The 16593-nt window shown below is 42.1% G+C and overlaps 1 protein-coding gene across 1 annotated transcript; it reads right to left on the bottom strand.

Moving 5' to 3' along the window:
* Positions 1 to 436: 436 nt before the first annotated feature.
* On the bottom strand, positions 437 to 16442 carry fkbp1b (FKBP prolyl isomerase 1B). The gene is made up of 4 exons (XM_049590210.1): positions 16216 to 16442; positions 15465 to 15512; positions 3043 to 3155; positions 437 to 1191 (listed from the first exon to the last, which is right to left on the bottom strand). Exons 1-4 carry the CDS (start codon positions 16250 to 16252, stop codon positions 1063 to 1065), a joined length of 327 nt encoding a protein of 108 aa, XP_049446167.1. The 5' UTR covers positions 16253 to 16442; the 3' UTR covers positions 437 to 1062.
* Between the last annotated feature and the right edge of the window lie 151 nt (positions 16443 to 16593).

The following is a 16593-nucleotide window of genomic DNA, read 5'->3' as shown; positions in this document are numbered from 1 at the left end:
ACCCCTTTTTTAAAATTCTATTTAAGTCAGTGTTTGACTCCCTTATTCTTACAAACAACAAAAAAGCAATGGTTGCTTACAATATTACAGAAATCTTACGATTAAACCCCATTATGTCAAATTAATTACTCATTTCTAATGTCTGTCCTCATTATTTTTAAGATTTTCATTATTATTTTTTTTAATATCTATATACTCTATTTCAGTTATTAGCTCTCCTGTGTTGTGTACCTGTTTTGTGCCTGATGTGATAAGTAACTACGCTCTGTGTAAAACAAAGAAATGGATAATTCAGACTCGATCTTGACCAGTGTGCATTTTTATAACGTCTGCCATTGGGAGGCGATGCTGCTGCAAACATGCTGTCAAACATACTGTAACTTGTTTGGCATTCCTTCTCCTGTTAAACTCAGAAATCAGACACAGGACGCAGACGTCTCAACACAGTACATGCCATTTTTATTCAAGAGTTGGTCGATACACTGTCGTAGTAGCAATGGCTCTCAAAGAGTTCTGTACAGTATTGACTTGGGTTCAGTTGGATAGGGTACACTTGCAGTAAATGTTTATGAGGGATATAAAACATACTACACATAGCAACATCATTCAGAGCATTCAGCAGGACAAACCTTTATCAAAGTGGCAATGCAGACAGTGGTATATAATGCCCAGTTAAGACACAGAGCAGACGTCCTCTGTTGTTGAAACTGTAAGGCAGTATATGTTTTGATTGCAATGTAGTACGGCTTCTCATCAGATGACTGATTTCCTCATGGTTCAACAAAATTTACAACTTTAAAATGAAATTAATAAAATAGCATCTCTGACTAACAGAAACCAAACCTCAGTGTGTGGGTGAAAAAGTCTTGCAGTATCTATAATGACAAGATGGCAACAAAGCAGCAGTAGATACGTTTAAATACTGAACTAAAGAAGACTGTAGATACCAAAGAAGAGTGGGTGGATGATGGGAGGCAGCAGCCCAATATGGTCTCCCTGTGGAAACAGGTTGTGGCGAACGCAGCCTCGTTAAGCTTTAACCTTCGTACTTGACCTCGGGCATCACTCCAGCTTGAGCAGTTCCACATCGAATATAAGTGTGGCGTTCGGGGGGATGACTCCAGGGTGGCCTGTCGCTCCGTAAGCCATGTCTGGTGTGCAGGTGATTTTTGCCCTCTGGCCCAGGCTCATCTGAATACGGGGAGAAAAGAAAAAACATAACTGAGTTTGCTGCTGATCATTGCTGCAACTAACAATTATTCTCATGATGCATTTGTGCCGCTCACTTGGGTGATGCCTCACTGTACAACCAGGTTTTGTACAGTCACATATATCTCATGCAGTTACATGTAATTCTATGTGCCTTGTTTGTGGGCTCTATTTGTTTGTCCTTGTGATCTACTGAGGTGGAATTCATACTTCTGCATTAAATCGACGCCGTACCTATGACGTAGCCTGATGTGCACCTCCCCAGAAATGTAACTACTCGTCAAGGCGACACAGACCTCCTGTCTGTTTCTGTAAGCTGAAACCATTTCCCTCAGTGGAAACAAAGCTTTCATTTACTTTAATTTCACAGATAAGAAACAATAAATTGTGAAGACAAAAATAGCATTTTAAGTCTTGTGTGTGATTTATCCTGGCTTCACATGAGCAGAGGAAATCTCTGGTAGTCGCTAGGCTAATTTATACAATGTAAAATGCCATAGGCTTGTGCTAATAACGTTAGCATGTTGTGTTTGTTTGGAAAACATGTTTAGTATAAGACAGTTGTTTTGTCAGTGAACCTTGCGAGTTGTAATGGAGCCAAATTTTGTAAAGTTACCTTTGTTAAATGTTGCTGTTGTCCCTGGCTTCATATGAGTAGAGGAAATCTCCGCTAGCCACTGGGCTAATTTATACAATGTAAAATGCCATAGGCGTGTGCTAATAACGTTAGCATGTTGTATTTGTGGGGAAAATGTGTCCAGATAAAGACAAGTGTTTGTCTGTGAATGCTGCGAGTTATAGTGAAGCTGATTTGTGTACTCGTGTTTGAAATTGTCTCTATTAAGCCATGTTTAATGTGTGTTTAATGTGTGTTTTGAATCAACTAAACTCTACAGCACTTCACAGAAACTTGCCGCCAACTAGTGTCTTGGAGGTGTAACTGCAGACTGACACAAACACACCACTGTACAAGTGTGTAGGCTACGGCGTAGGGTCTGCTGCACAACTTTAAATCCAGTTTAACTCAAGATAATCCACAGACCTTGTTGTGAGCAGTTTCATGTAGGAACTATTTTCTTTCTACCAAACTACATCTGCTAATCATATCACCATGCAGATGGAAGCATTCCTCTAATGCCAGCTCACCCAGCACCACTGAGCTAGCTAATGTTACATGTCAGCTGAGGATACCAATAATGGTCACATCTTGCGCTGTCACGTCCATGAGTAGATGTGCGCTTCCTTCTGTTTGGTAGAAAAAAATGAAACATGAAACTGCTCACAACAAGGTCTGTGGATTATCTTGAGTGACCAGGTCATGATTTCTGGAAAGAGACATTGCTGGGTTAGTTCCATTATACTGGAGAGAAGGCAGACATCTCTACGGTCGATATCTCCAACAATCTGCAACTCACACCAAAACAATTTCAACTGATAAACAGAACAACAGGAAAGAGGGAACATATGTGTTTCTATGTGATTATCTTTTGAGTATCAAATCCCCACCCTCTATAGACTTTAAAGGTGGTTTAAAATGTAGTTTTAGGAAGAGTATCACTCTGAAAAGGCTGCTGCGGATTCACACTAAGTCTTCAGTGTCAGATGTCAGAGCTACACCTTCAGCACTTTCATATCAGACATAACTTTGCCAAAAACAACAGTCACTAATTAGTTGGTGTGATGCCTTAGACATCACAAATGTAAATGACTTAATTAACTTCCTGCCGCAGTCCAAAGGACTGAAGGATGTGTGGTAATGTGATGAAGTAATGAGCCTCTCAGTGAAACCAGGCAAAGTGTCAAAGAATCCGTGCTGTAACTTTCCCCTCTTACCTGTGCTACTCCTTCCTCCCAGCCCTTAATGACCTCGTTCCGTCCAATCTTGAATTTAAATGGCTTGTTCCTGTCTCGGGAGGAGTCAAACTTCTTCCCATTCTGCAGCATACCTGCCAAAGAGAAAATGACATGAACAAAAGTCAGAGTGGTGAAGCAGCTGGCTCAGAAACTACCCATCTTGGTCATCTGATGCAAAATAAAGACGAATCACGCACTGTGGTACTTTATCTAACTCCTAATTCATTATCGTCTTTTATCACAGCGTGATGCCAGATCAATGCACGCCCTTTCCTCAGCGGCTAATGTTTGGGAAAGAGGCATTTTAAGATTAAAGGAATGAAGTAATGCTGGCTCCAGACTGAGGAATTATTCTGGCGGGGCTTCTTATCGGGATCTTGGGTCGGTTTCAATTACCCAAATGAACAAAGGGAATGTGAATCAGGAAGCATTGGCCTGATTTAGTGGATTATTTTTAAAGTTAACTAGGCCAGTGCTTGCCTGTATCTAGACCACAGGGAGAAAAGGGGTAACAAAGGCGGAGCAGTGCAGGACTGTTCCTTCAGAGCACTGACCGACATGATAATAACATCTGGGCCTTTAAGCACAACTAAAGGCACTGGCACAACATCATCAGTCATCTTAACACGCACTTTTTCACTTCCCATGACCACATCCCCTTAATGGAATTTAAGTTGCCTTTTGAAACGACTGACAACTCAAACTTTCTGATGCTTTCGATATGCAAGAGACCAAGTCAACATACAGTTCATGGGGTGTCTCTCAACGTCAAGGACAGATCCTTAAATAGCTGAATTTCAAGGATACTATGTCAACCAGTCTCACCTAAGGACTGTTCCAATGTCAAGGATCCTTGAAATAGAGTGTGCCAGTAAACCCAGAACTCCGTTAGCGCTTTTAGCACTTCCAGTTCTCTCGTCTAAAAGTCAATACGTTTTTTGAATGGGATTTTGGTAAAATGCCTCAAATAAGGTCTGTGGTTAACAGACGCATGTGTGTATTCTCAGCAGGTATAAAGTACCCACAAATCTTTGCACACGATTTGCTGGAAGAGAAATCTTCAATTAAACCTGCGCCAGCCGAGCTCAGCAGGATTTAGATAAATATGTCATTTATTTGGATTAATATCTCCCAGAGTTTTTATTATACAAGCAAAAAAAAAATACTAACAGAAACCTCATAATTTATGCTTTCCAATGTGTCCACTGCCAAATAATGAGATCTTTAAAATACTGTGATTAAGATAAAACATAAAAGCTTTTTAATTAATCATTCACAGCAGTATTAGAGTGCCAAGTTTCAATTAGCCTACCTCTTTGTTTTTTTAAGTATAATCCATAAATATATTCTCCCTAAAAGTCACGTGACTTTGAGAATACTGCTCACTTTGTTCAAATTGTACGACAACATTAGAGAGGGCCAAAAAGTCAAATCTTATTTAAGACTGTTTATTTCTTTTTTTTAATAAGAAGGATGCTCACTGAAAAAGTTGCACATCTTGTCTTTGATGCAATAATATTTCTTTATTAAAATGCAAGGTTAAGTGATTCCACAATTATTTTGGCCAGGTGACATGACATTTACATACTGTGCCTCATCTATATTGCTCATTAACTTTTTAAACCTAGATCACAGTCACACAGCAGGGATTCAACCTGGTCCACAAGATCCACTTGCATTTTGGAGGTTGCTCTGTGATAGTCCTTTGATTTATCTTTCTCTGTCATACTTCAACAAGTGTGAATACTTGGCATTTAAAGTTGTGTGCTAACTGAAGTCATCCAGTCATATGAATGTTGGTACTGTACTACTTCTCCCCTTTCACTCCCCCTAAACTTAGTAGGTCCATCATTTCCAAGAATCACTGGAGCCCAGATATCAGTGGACTGGGCTCGGTCCAACCATGGAGTCATCAAGTGCACACACCGAGGCAAATGCCACCTGCTACAGGGCATTCGGGTGGCAGAGAGGCAAAACTTTCATGCGTCAACCGCAGAAAAGCGGGTTCAGTTTCTGGCAGCAGTGGATGCTTCTTGAAAGGAAACACTCATTGGCAATGTTCACAGGTAGAAAGCCACTGGGGGAGCATATCCTGGTTGCTACTCTAATTAGGTTGGTTAGGGAGTCTGTTCGGACTGCTAGTGTAAAAGCCTACGCTTGAAAACACTGTTGGTTATGGCACCTCCCTGTTACTCCACAAGGAACAGCTTACAACTCCGACTGTACTGGAGGAGGAAGCAGCAAGCCCCCAGGAAGAGCGTAAAGCCCATCTGAGATAGTGGCAAAACTTGTCATGTGATGCCATGAGGCCCTACCAGAGTTTTTCCCATACTGTAAAAGCGATGTCTGTAAAGCCCCGCTTCCACCAAACACTTTCGGTATGGTACCTTTGGAACTAAAATTAACCCTTCAAACACAACCTAGACCCTAGATCCGTTCAGTGTTTCCATGGCAAACAGTCCTCTTAAATGTGGGCGGGGTTGTTGTCACTCACTGCTCCATCCAGCACTCACTGTATTTCCTCCTTTATCAGTCTGCACCTGGTTTATCATCACAGAACGAGGCTGCACGCCGACATTTTCAGAACAAATTGAACAGGCTGCAGTGAGAGTCTCTCTCCATGGGATATTTAAAAATAGCAGCTTTGTGTATTTAGTCCTTCTCAGGCAAGCTCAGGGGTTTCGTGTTGCCGTAGTCCACAGGAACGACGCTCCGCTACACTTTTTTCCTCCACGTTAGGATTAGAAGATCCGCTCATAACTAAAAGTGTGTGTCATCCAAGAGAAACAATAAAAACTTAAGAAACGGTCAAATTTGACACAGTGAAATTAAAGGTGTGCTGATGGATTCACGTCGTCAACTCATGCATTGAGTAACATTACAAGTTAACGTTCCACCTTAAAAGTTGCCGGCAGTCGGCCCAGTGAATTATTATTTTCTTAGTCTACAGCTGCTGTGAGAGGCAGCAATACATTATTTGATTTTATAGTTTACTAATATATGTAAACAGTAGTTACATGAGCCTCAAAACCAGACACAACTCAGCCCTGAGCAGAGTGACCGTCCTCTACTGACCAATCAGACTGCAGTGTTCACAGCTCCACCTTTTAGTACCAGATCTGTGTGCTAGGTACCCCAACAGAGGGGGGACCAAACATGGGGACGCTAAGGAACGGTTATACTGGTACCATCCACAACTTTTCAGAATGGAGACAGGAAAAAATGCGTACCAAACTAAACTGAACCATACTGCTTGGTGGGAATGGGGCTTAATCTAGCCTGCTCGGCTGACAGAGGTCTCTGGTGTGCTTGCTCTATGGACCCAATAAAATGGAAGACCCTGGTAATTTTAGATGCAAAACCCAAACTCCTATGGCTTCATGTGCAACTGTACAACTTCAGAGGGTTGAACGGGGCCGTCCCTGCACCACTGTATCCAGTTTGCCTTATAAATTCATGGCAGCAGCAGCCAGCAGAGGGGTTAACAGCAGCAGGGCCTGTGATACACACTGGTAACTAGCTAAAACTGGTTTGAAAAACAAACAAAAAACAATGGAGATAGCACCACCTGCTCCTTGTTTCCTGTGGAGAAAAATACACAGCAGCATTGCTCTGAAGAGAGATATGAATTCCATTATTTCATCGAGTAACAGCATGGTAATGCATTGTGTAATGCTCTCAGCCACTTTTAGTTCTTGCTGCAACATAGAGAGAGCCAGGCTAAGCAGGTGCATAATGTTTTACTCATGTCTGTCAGATTGTATCTCCCAGGAGAGCAGAAACATCCAAAACTACGCCAGTGTATCAGTGCTTTGTTATCACTTTTGGATAGCTAAGCATGGGTGGGGTCTCTGCAAAAATAAAGCAGGGGCCCGTCCCTTCCTGAGGCTGACTCCCAGACTCTCTCCTCATGAAAGATTTCACTTGGTAGTGCTCTGGCTAGATCTGCAAAAAAATCTGTGGCGCACAGGGGTGGGGTTATTTTTACTCAGTTTACTGTATCCTGTCTCACTCCCGTCTAGGACGGCTGCCAGCACAACAACCCCCCTCAGCAGCCCAAGTGTGGATGAAACGAGATGCGTGTAAAGCTATCTGTCTACAACAAACTTATATATGTCTTGCTGCGTATCGCAGCTGCAGAAGCTCACGTCTCAATGGAAAAAAGAAAATCTTGCTCATGCTTCATTAAGACAGCAAGTGCCACAAACTGGGAGTAGGTATTGGGAATATTTTCAGCAAAGACAATTAACGGCACATTGATTGCTGCAGCACAGATAGCCTGAAATGATTGTCAGCAGTGGCTTAAAAATTAATTTAATTCTGAACAAGATGTGGGGTGTCCTAATTCTTCAGTGGACCAACAGGGTTTGCTGAATAATTATTCACATGCTATCAAACACAAAGACAACTCAATATTGAATCATGTTGAATCAGCTGAGGGTTCTTATCAGCTCGTCTCTTTCTTTCCTCAGCTCTGTGATGTTGGGATTGAACACTTCCCACGGCATTCAATCACAACATTCTCCGTTGAAAGGCATCTCCTTACACACAACCCTGTGTTTCAGCCTCTATCTATTTCTGTGTCACACACCAAGGGCCTTAAGGTCTCAGCACGTTTCGTGGTGAACTCTGGAGCTCAAACATGGTAAGGAATAACGTCCACATTTAGGCATGACATCATATCCAGTGAGCCTGTTGCTCCCAAAGCTCACGCATCTTGTCAGTGGAGCTGGACAAGGCTGTTTATCATCGTAACCTGGTGCCAAAGTACATCAATCACAGAGACCCACAGGCTGCTGTAGTTTGTGAGATCAGATCAGCTTCCATTTTATTCCTTCAGGGAGAGCCTCACACTAAGAGTTGGGCTTGCAATTGGAGGGCTGCCGGCTCAGCCTGGCGCAAACCCTGTAACAGCTCTTCAAATCTATGATCTGCCCCTGAATCAGGCAGTTCACCATTAGATTTTCAAGCTTTTGGTCAGTCATACTATGGATGTAACAATATATCAAATTTCATGTTATCACAATAAGGCTAGTCAACTAGTCTAAAAAAGGGAAAACATTCAGAAAACAGTCCAAATTTCATGTACTGCCAAATCGCGCTGTTTTTGTAAGAGGACATCTCTCCAATTTCCCACCATGCTGTTTTAAAACTCCGGTCTACTCGAGCATTACCATGGGGAGGGGGACTGCTGTCTGACGGGTCTGTAGCACCCACAGGTGACGGGCGGCTGCATGACAGTTAAGCAGCCTTGTACATGAATAAAACACTAATTGGTTTTAACCGACAAATATTTCTGCCGACTAGCGAGGGGGCGGACGTTTAATCATTTAAACATCTAATCGCGTGGATCCCTTGTCACAACCCCTGCGATATGACTTGTTTCACCATTGGGATTTGACCCATACAGTCTGATAACATTTGCATGTCTTAAAGAGCTACACGGCCCAACTTTTTGGGCTTCATGTGCTACTGAGCAACAGCATCAGACTAGCCATCTGTCTGTCAGCAAAGCCAACAGAAAATCAAAGGCAAGAAATCTACAACACAAAACATTTATATTTCACCACTTCTAAAGTAATCGTGCTTCATAATGAGGCGCTAAAGCTCAGTGAGTCAATGGAGCACCAGACGAAAAAGGAAACCACATGATTTTGTGTATTTTCTTGAAAATTAAAGGGTTAGTTACCAGTTGAAGGATGTCGGGCTTTCAAAAGCAACATCAACCGAAACTGACATCCCTGGCTCAGACCCAAAGAGCGATGAAGATGAGAGAGAGGTGGAGTGCTGCACTTTGGGTCGGACCAGTGTGGAAAAAATATATTAAAAATCAGGTGCTCTTCAGTACAGGATGACAAAATGAACAACAGAGAGAAAGGCCTTCAAAAAGATGTCAAGTTGGCCACAAAGAGGCAGACTGAGGCACTCTGATGGTGACAGGAATAAAAATCCTTTATTGTAAGGGATACCAACGCGTTTCAACCGGCATGGTCTTCTCCAGGGTAGTGCTAACTAATGGGTTACAGGTGTGTGAATGTATACATGTCTGATCTCTATTCACACAAAAAAGGATTGTTAGTATCGAAGTGCATGTGAAATTGTACAAGGTTATGCTCTATGAGAAGCAGCTTAGTGAGTGTAGGGCAAACTACAGCTGCAGAGCGACATCAGAATGGCAAGAGTGCACAAGAATAATAAAACAGTTTAAAAAAGGGGGTTAAATAAAAACCTCACAGGAAGGGAGAGAAGTCATTGTCTTCACTGAGTCCAGGAAAAGTAGTGGCACTGAGAGTGTTGATCCAAAATGTCCCCTCAGTGAGGTTTTTATTATTTTCAAGTCTATCTACTTGCCTGAAGTCGGCCTTTCTCTCTGTTTTTTCCAAAGAGATATGAATTATTAAAAACAGCCATCATCTTTCTTCATTCTTTAATGCTGTGATAAATATCTTATTGTGGACTTTTTATCCTGGCGATATCGCACTGTGAGATTTTGGTGTTGTTGCATCCCTTACTGTAATTAGACTGGGCAGCTCAGTGTGTACATGTGTGAAGGCATCGCAGGCCAGTGAAAGATAATCCAAGAGTCTAACAGATGATAACACATCTCAGTCCAACTTGACCCACACAGACTGCAGCCCTGAGATGTGCTGCTGATAGAGCTGCTGTGAACAGACTGACAGTCAGGCGTGACAGAAACCAGAATATGTTTCAAAGACCGAGCCGCTTTTCTACGTTCTTTTTTTTGTTTTGTTGGCAAAGCAAGAGCCTCACAAGCCTCGTGGCAATAAGCACTCTGCTAATTTGGGCAACCACAACTCTCACCAGAGTCAGAGGGTGGGTATGGGGGGGTCACACATATGTGAATGTCAATGTGCTCTGGCATGTGTGTGTCTGCATGTTTAAAATCCCAAAGGAGAAAGTGAGGATTAAAAAGCTTCAGCAGTGTGAGGCAGCCTCTGTGAGAAATGAGCTTCCCCAGTGTTGAATGGTGGACACAGAGTGGTTTCCAATCCCATTATGTATTGGGAAATCACTCTCCCCTAACCCGTACTGTTTCTCTGGCTCAGTGCAGGCTGCAGTGCAGTGCAGGGTTTCTGCACAAACAGCCAGCTGGATGACTCGTGTCCCAGATCTACAGGAACCTCTATCACCACTACTGTCTTTGTATCAGATCTTCAACTGATCCTGCATCTGAGCATTTAAATGAAACAAATGTGAGATAGTGTCCGTCTTTAACGATCTTGAAAGTAAGTATGTCATGTTAAATCCCCATTAGTTTAGGTTGCATACAAATTCCTGTATATCTAAGGGTGCTTTCAGACCTAGAGTTGTCTTGCTTTGGTCTGAATCAGGGACAAATTTTGTACAAAGTTGCATAATTTTTAGAGTTCGTTCGGCAGCATTTACAAACGGACCAGATCAGATGCCTTGTGTGAGGAAGCTGCTCTTGATTGGTCAGAAAAATCCAGGAAGTAAAGCAAACGTTGAAGAAGAGTACACTTGCAAGATAAATGTGACACTTTCTAATGTCACAATGGAGGGACAACTACGCAGGTTGATTTTAGCGCTGCTCATCGTGGACTATATTGCTGTCATTGTTCATTTTAGTCAAAGCATACAGTTTGAAAACGAGGCGCGGCTCCAACTAGAAAACAATGTTTTGATGCATTGGATGTGCTGAATGTGCATATTAAGGCAGTACAGGAGGAGGTGCACATTAATAATCCTCCAGGACTGTAACATGCTCATGTTTAACCCAAACAATGTGTCATGTGACTGCGGTTGCTTCACATCCAGGTTGGACCACCTTCTCACCACAAATGAACCGCACCAGAGTTCGTTTGTAACCAGACCGAGACCACCTCTTCAAGAAGGTCTCGGTCCGGTTGTTTTGGTGCACACCTGAGTGTGATTGCTGTGTTCACACCTGCCCGAACGAACCGCACTGAGGGGGCAAATGAACTTGAGTTTGATTGAACTGAACCAAACAGGGCAGGTGTGAAAGTAATCCACACTGGCTGACTGCATTAATTAATCGGGACTAACCAAAATAGAAGATTATCGTCTGTGTTTTAGGATTGGTTTCTGCCTATTAAATTATAAAAATGTGAATGAAAAAGCTAAATTAAATGAGAAATGCGTCTTTAAAGCACCATTATTCAATGTGTGACTTACTTACAGGTGCATACATACCTTACTGTTAAGTATCCTGCATATGTTACAGTATTTATTACAATACAAATCCTTTCATATTCTCAAAGAAAACAACATCCTTCAGCTAATCTCCCAGCTTGTGTTCAGCACAAAGGTCTTATTTTGTCATGATGTACAGCTCTACCTTTAAACACTGGTGTATTCATTTCTACATATGCACTGCACACACATTTCCCCTGCTGATACAATAACATATTTACAGCTCTTTTTGTGTTCAATACACAAGCTCCTTGTTTTGGCTTAACTCTGCATTTAGCGTGCCACTGCTGCTAAGTTACCGAGAGCTTATGGGTAAATCCTGTGAGTCAAAAAGGGAAAGACAAAAGCAGAGAGAGAGATGGGGAATAGTTGAATCAAACAGCCTGAGTCACACAATGAAGAACGCAACCTGAAGATAGTTGTGCGTGCAGAGTTTACTCTAAACAACCACACCAGCCGTTCCCAGGCTCTAGCACATCCTGGTGTTAACAGGTCTTGTAGACAGGAGACTGGCCGGCTTTGTTCCATTCAGGGATATGACCAGTACAACAGAGACCAGCTGTTAAAGGGTGAACTTGGAACTGTTTTTATCTGGACACTGTTTTCCTATGTTTTTTTGTGACTAATGGAGACAGCACTCTTTAAAACTGGTCCAGTGTTGAGTTTGAGGGCTGCAGCCAGCAGCAGTGGAACAGGCTGCACTGTAACGTAAATAGGCAGCTGCACACTGTCAACTTCTGTCCACTAAACTTGCTTGTTTTTGACACTTCAGGGTTCGACATCTGTGTTTTTTTCTTCACTTGCCCAGTCAGGAAAGTGGGTCAGAAATGTACTTGCCCTATACCAGGGGTAGGAAACCTGCAGCTCAGGAGCCACATACAGCTCTTTAGGACTTCCCCAGACACTACATTTTGGGTTTACTGGACCTTGTACTTCATTCTGCTTAATTAAGGCCTGTTGTCCTTGTCTGTGGACACTTTTTTGTGCCATCTAGTGGTAGTAAGACCAGAGTACACTAATTAATGTAAAAACAAGTTGGTCGCCAAGTGGACAAGGTCCAAAACCTGATCAGAATTAATGGTTGAAACTTGTTTATTTATGATTAATAATGTTTGTAGTTTGATATGGCAACAATTTTTATGATTTTAAGAACGGTGCCAAGCTAAGGAGCTGTTAATTAGACAGTGTTCATTTGAAGACATTGGGAATCTGTCATCTTCTTATTTGAGGACATTAGGACTTTATTATCATCTCGTTTAAGGACAGTGGGACTTTATTATGGTCTTGTCTGGGGACATTAGGACTTTATCATCGTCTCGTTTGAGGGCATCAGGACTTGTCTATCGTCTCATTTGAAGACATTGGGACGTTATTATTGTCTCGTTTAAGGACGATAGGACTTTATTATCGTCTCGTTTAAGGACAATCTGACTTTATTGTCATCTCGTTTGAAGACACTCGGACGTTGTTATCGTCTCGTTTGAGTACATTAGGACTTTATTATCGTCTCATTTAAGGACAATGGGACTTTATTGTCATCTCATTTGAGGACATTGGGACTTTATTGTCGTCTTGTTTGAGGACACTGGGACTTTGTCGTCTCGTTTGAGGACATTGGGAAGTTATTATCGTCTCTGAGAACATTGGGATGTTATTATCGTCTTGTTTGAATACATTGGGAAGTTATTATCGTCTCTGAGGACATTGGGATGTTATTATCGTCTCTGAGGACATTGGGAAGTTATTATCGTCTCTGAGGACATTGGGATGTTATTATCGTCCCCTTTAAGGACAATGGGACTTTATTGTCATCTTGTTTGAGGACACTGGGACTTTGTCGTCTCGTTTGAGGACATTGGGACTTTATTATCGTCTTGTTTGAAGACACTGGGAAGTTATTATCGTCTTGTTTGAGGACATTGGGACATTATTATTGTCTTGTTTGAGGACATTGGGACGTTATTATCGTTTCTGAGGACACTGGGAAGTTATTATCGTTTCTGAGGACATTGGGAAGTTATTATCGTCTTGTTTGAGGACATTGGGACATTATTATTGTCTTGTTTGAGGACATTGGGACTTTATTATCATCTTGTTTGAAGACATTGGGAAGTTATTATCGTTTCTGAGGACATTGGGAAGTTATTATTGTCTCTGAGGACATTGGGATGTTATTATCGTCTTGTTTGAGGACATTGGGAAGTTATTATCGTTTCTGAGGACACTGGGAAGTTATTATCGTCTCTGAGGACATTGGGATGTTATTATCGTCTTGTTTGAGGACATTGGGAAGTTATTATCGTCTCTGAGGACATTGGGAAGTTATTATCATCTTGTTTGTGGACACTGGGACATTATTAGTCTTGTTTGAGGACATTGGGACGTTGTTATCGTCTCATTTAAGGACAACGTGACTTTATTGTCATCTCGTTTGAAGATACTGAGACGTTGTTATTGTATCGTTTGAGGACATTGGGACTTTATTGTCGTCTTGTTTGAAGACACTGGGACTTTATTATCGTCTCGTTAGAGGACATTGGGACTTTATTGTCGTCTCGTTTGAGGACATTGGGACTTTATTGTCGTCTCGTTTGAGGACACTGGGACTTTGTCGTTGACAACGTTTAGTTTTTTAAACTTATCAGGTCCTTTTAGTCCAAAATAACAAGGAGCAATTAAAAATGCATACCAAACAAAGGTTCTGGTCTCAGGAGGAGAAGGAAATGAATAACAATTTTTTTAAATGCAGTCTGGTGGGTTTGGTGATGGTGAAGTCAGGGCTGTTTGTGGTTACCCAAAAGGGATCTTATTCTTTCATAAAAAGGTTTAACTCTGCCGGGATCCTGTCAATAATGTTGTCAGACACTTACATAATATATAATAATCTGACCCTGTCAGTGGCAGAAACAAGCACTTTTATTGTAATTACAATGAAGGTGCACAAATGCCCCAAGCAGTTACATTGCAGATTGTTTCACCACTCCCATCTGCAGCGCTCTTGCTCAATCCTGGACCAGTTTCAAAAATTGATGTCTCCATTAGTCACCAACACATAAAAACATGGTCAACTGGATCCAGGTTGATGAACACCAAAGTTACCCTTTAATGGTGTGATTGTGAGAATTAAGCACAGGAAATAAAAGGCAGAAAACACAGAGAAGCGCACCCAAAATCAGTTTAATCCAAGAGTGGGGTTGAGGTGCTGATGGAGACTGAAACTTGTTATCTGCTTTTGTTAATTTACTGACCAAAACAGTGAGTTACTACCAAACCCTCACTATGGAAGACTCATGACTGGGATGTGCTGTATCTCTGCAAAACTCCAACAACTGGTCAGTCTTCCACTGAACCCAAAGAAGCTGAACAACATCACATTCATCATCCAGATTTGGTCTGACAACTCTCACACACTAGTCAAACAAAGCGAAAATTCCTCCATTAAACTAAGTCCTATGAGAAGTCAGTCCAGCCAAGTAATCTCAACAGATTAAGACATCCACGTGAGCCTATTTTAAATCATTAACGGGAAATCCCTAGCATCAGGGACAAGAAAGAATCGGCGACAGACTAAAGCATGCACACCTTCACAGAGAATGCACTACTCAAACACAAACCTGTTTACCACAGAGCCAATACCAGGGAATGTGCAATAACTTTTATAGCTATGTAATAACACTAATACTCAGACAGACTGATGACTATGAACCAGGCTTTGTTTACTTTCTGTCTGACCTAGTTGTCTGGACTACCAACCCTGGGGCACTGAATAACCCAAATTTATTTCCTAAACGTCTCCACGTCTTGCCGCCCCGCCTCACAATTGGGCAATCTGACAGGAAACAAACAGGAAAAATAAAGCATGTCTGTGCATTTGTGTGTGCACACGAGTATTCTACGTGCACAGTGCAAGTTGCAGCAGTCTCCAACACGGCACTGACAACACCAGTGTCACATTTCTCCCACAAAACAAAAGAAAACTAATATTTTTCTGCACGTACTGGCAGCTCCACCCTATCTCTGAAACTTTAGGCGACACGCAGGTGCCTACATGTCGTGCAGACTGTGAGAGCTGAGCTGCAAACCGACTCATGTTGTGTTACAGATATTGTCAAACCCGCAGGGACAAATTTCCCCTCTCAACAAGGAGACAGGAAACACGACTGGGTTCACGGCTGCCAGCACAAAACAAAAGAAGAAGGGTCAGTTACCTATGTAATGAACAACACATGTCTGGTTCTTCTTTGGAAATGTTCTTCCTGTTGAAAAGAGAAAGAAAACAAGGGTTACTGTGTGTTAGCACACCTCAGAGGCTGTCAGGCTTATCTTGTAGATTAACAATGTCTGGGTTAAGTCTGGTGAGGCATTCCTAGCAGGAATGTCATACTCCCCTTATGTCTACAAGCAAACTGAAGTCAAACATGAGTCTGAAAATCATCCTCAGTTTGAAACTTAAGCCTAGGGGCTTCTTTTTCCAGGACAAGGGGCTATGAAGTGCCTCTGAATATACTATTAGTGCATTTGAAAGAGAAAGAAATAAGCCTGGAGGAGTCCTGCAGGTTTAGACACACATGCATGTATCCTGAGCCAAATCTGTGTTACCTTGTGTGCAAATTCTCAATGTAATAAGACATGCAGATTAATCTTGACTGAGTTAACCTGGTTATCAGTAACAGTATGTATGGAGAGTTCTAGAAATATGCTATGCAGGCGTTGGTGATGGTGAGTAACAGTGAAAAATGGGATTTACAGACTTTTAAATTAACCCCGAATATTACTGTTAAATGCCACCTATTTAACGAGTAACCTAAAACACCTCCTACTAGACTGAAGTCAATGTTTCATGTGATTTAAGTTCAAATTTAACAAAATTTGAACGAGATTCCGGGGAAGTACCGAGCTCCAACACCACAACCACCACCCCCCGCATCAAAGCACACACAAGCGGATAAATCCACTCACCATCACCGGAGGATATTGTCTCGACTTCCACGCCCATGGTTGTGCTTCTTCAGAAAAATCAGCTCTGAAACATACAGCCTAAAAAGCCTTTTCCACAGCCAGTGGTGCCCGTTTTGAGGCTACAGGTCGGGCTGTATCGGTGGAAACCATGCATTCACCGACCACTACGGACCTGCAGCTGCAGCCAAGCGCGGGACAGCCAAGATATTTCCTGGATTGTGGCTGACACGGCGTCGAGATCTTCAACTGCAACGCGTACGTCGTCTTCAGCTTTTTCTAAAGATGGCGCCACAAGCACAAGACGGTTTGTGGGCTAAGTTTCAATAAATACACCAACCGTAGCATTACGCCATGTTTTTCATTTTCTAGTAAACTATT

Source organism: Epinephelus fuscoguttatus, linkage group LG11, assembly GCF_011397635.1.
Source record: "Epinephelus fuscoguttatus linkage group LG11, E.fuscoguttatus.final_Chr_v1".
NCBI lineage: Eukaryota > Metazoa > Chordata > Actinopteri > Perciformes > Serranidae > Epinephelus > Epinephelus fuscoguttatus.
Note: the sequence above shows the minus strand (reverse complement) of the source record. Positions and strands in the feature narration are given on the sequence as shown.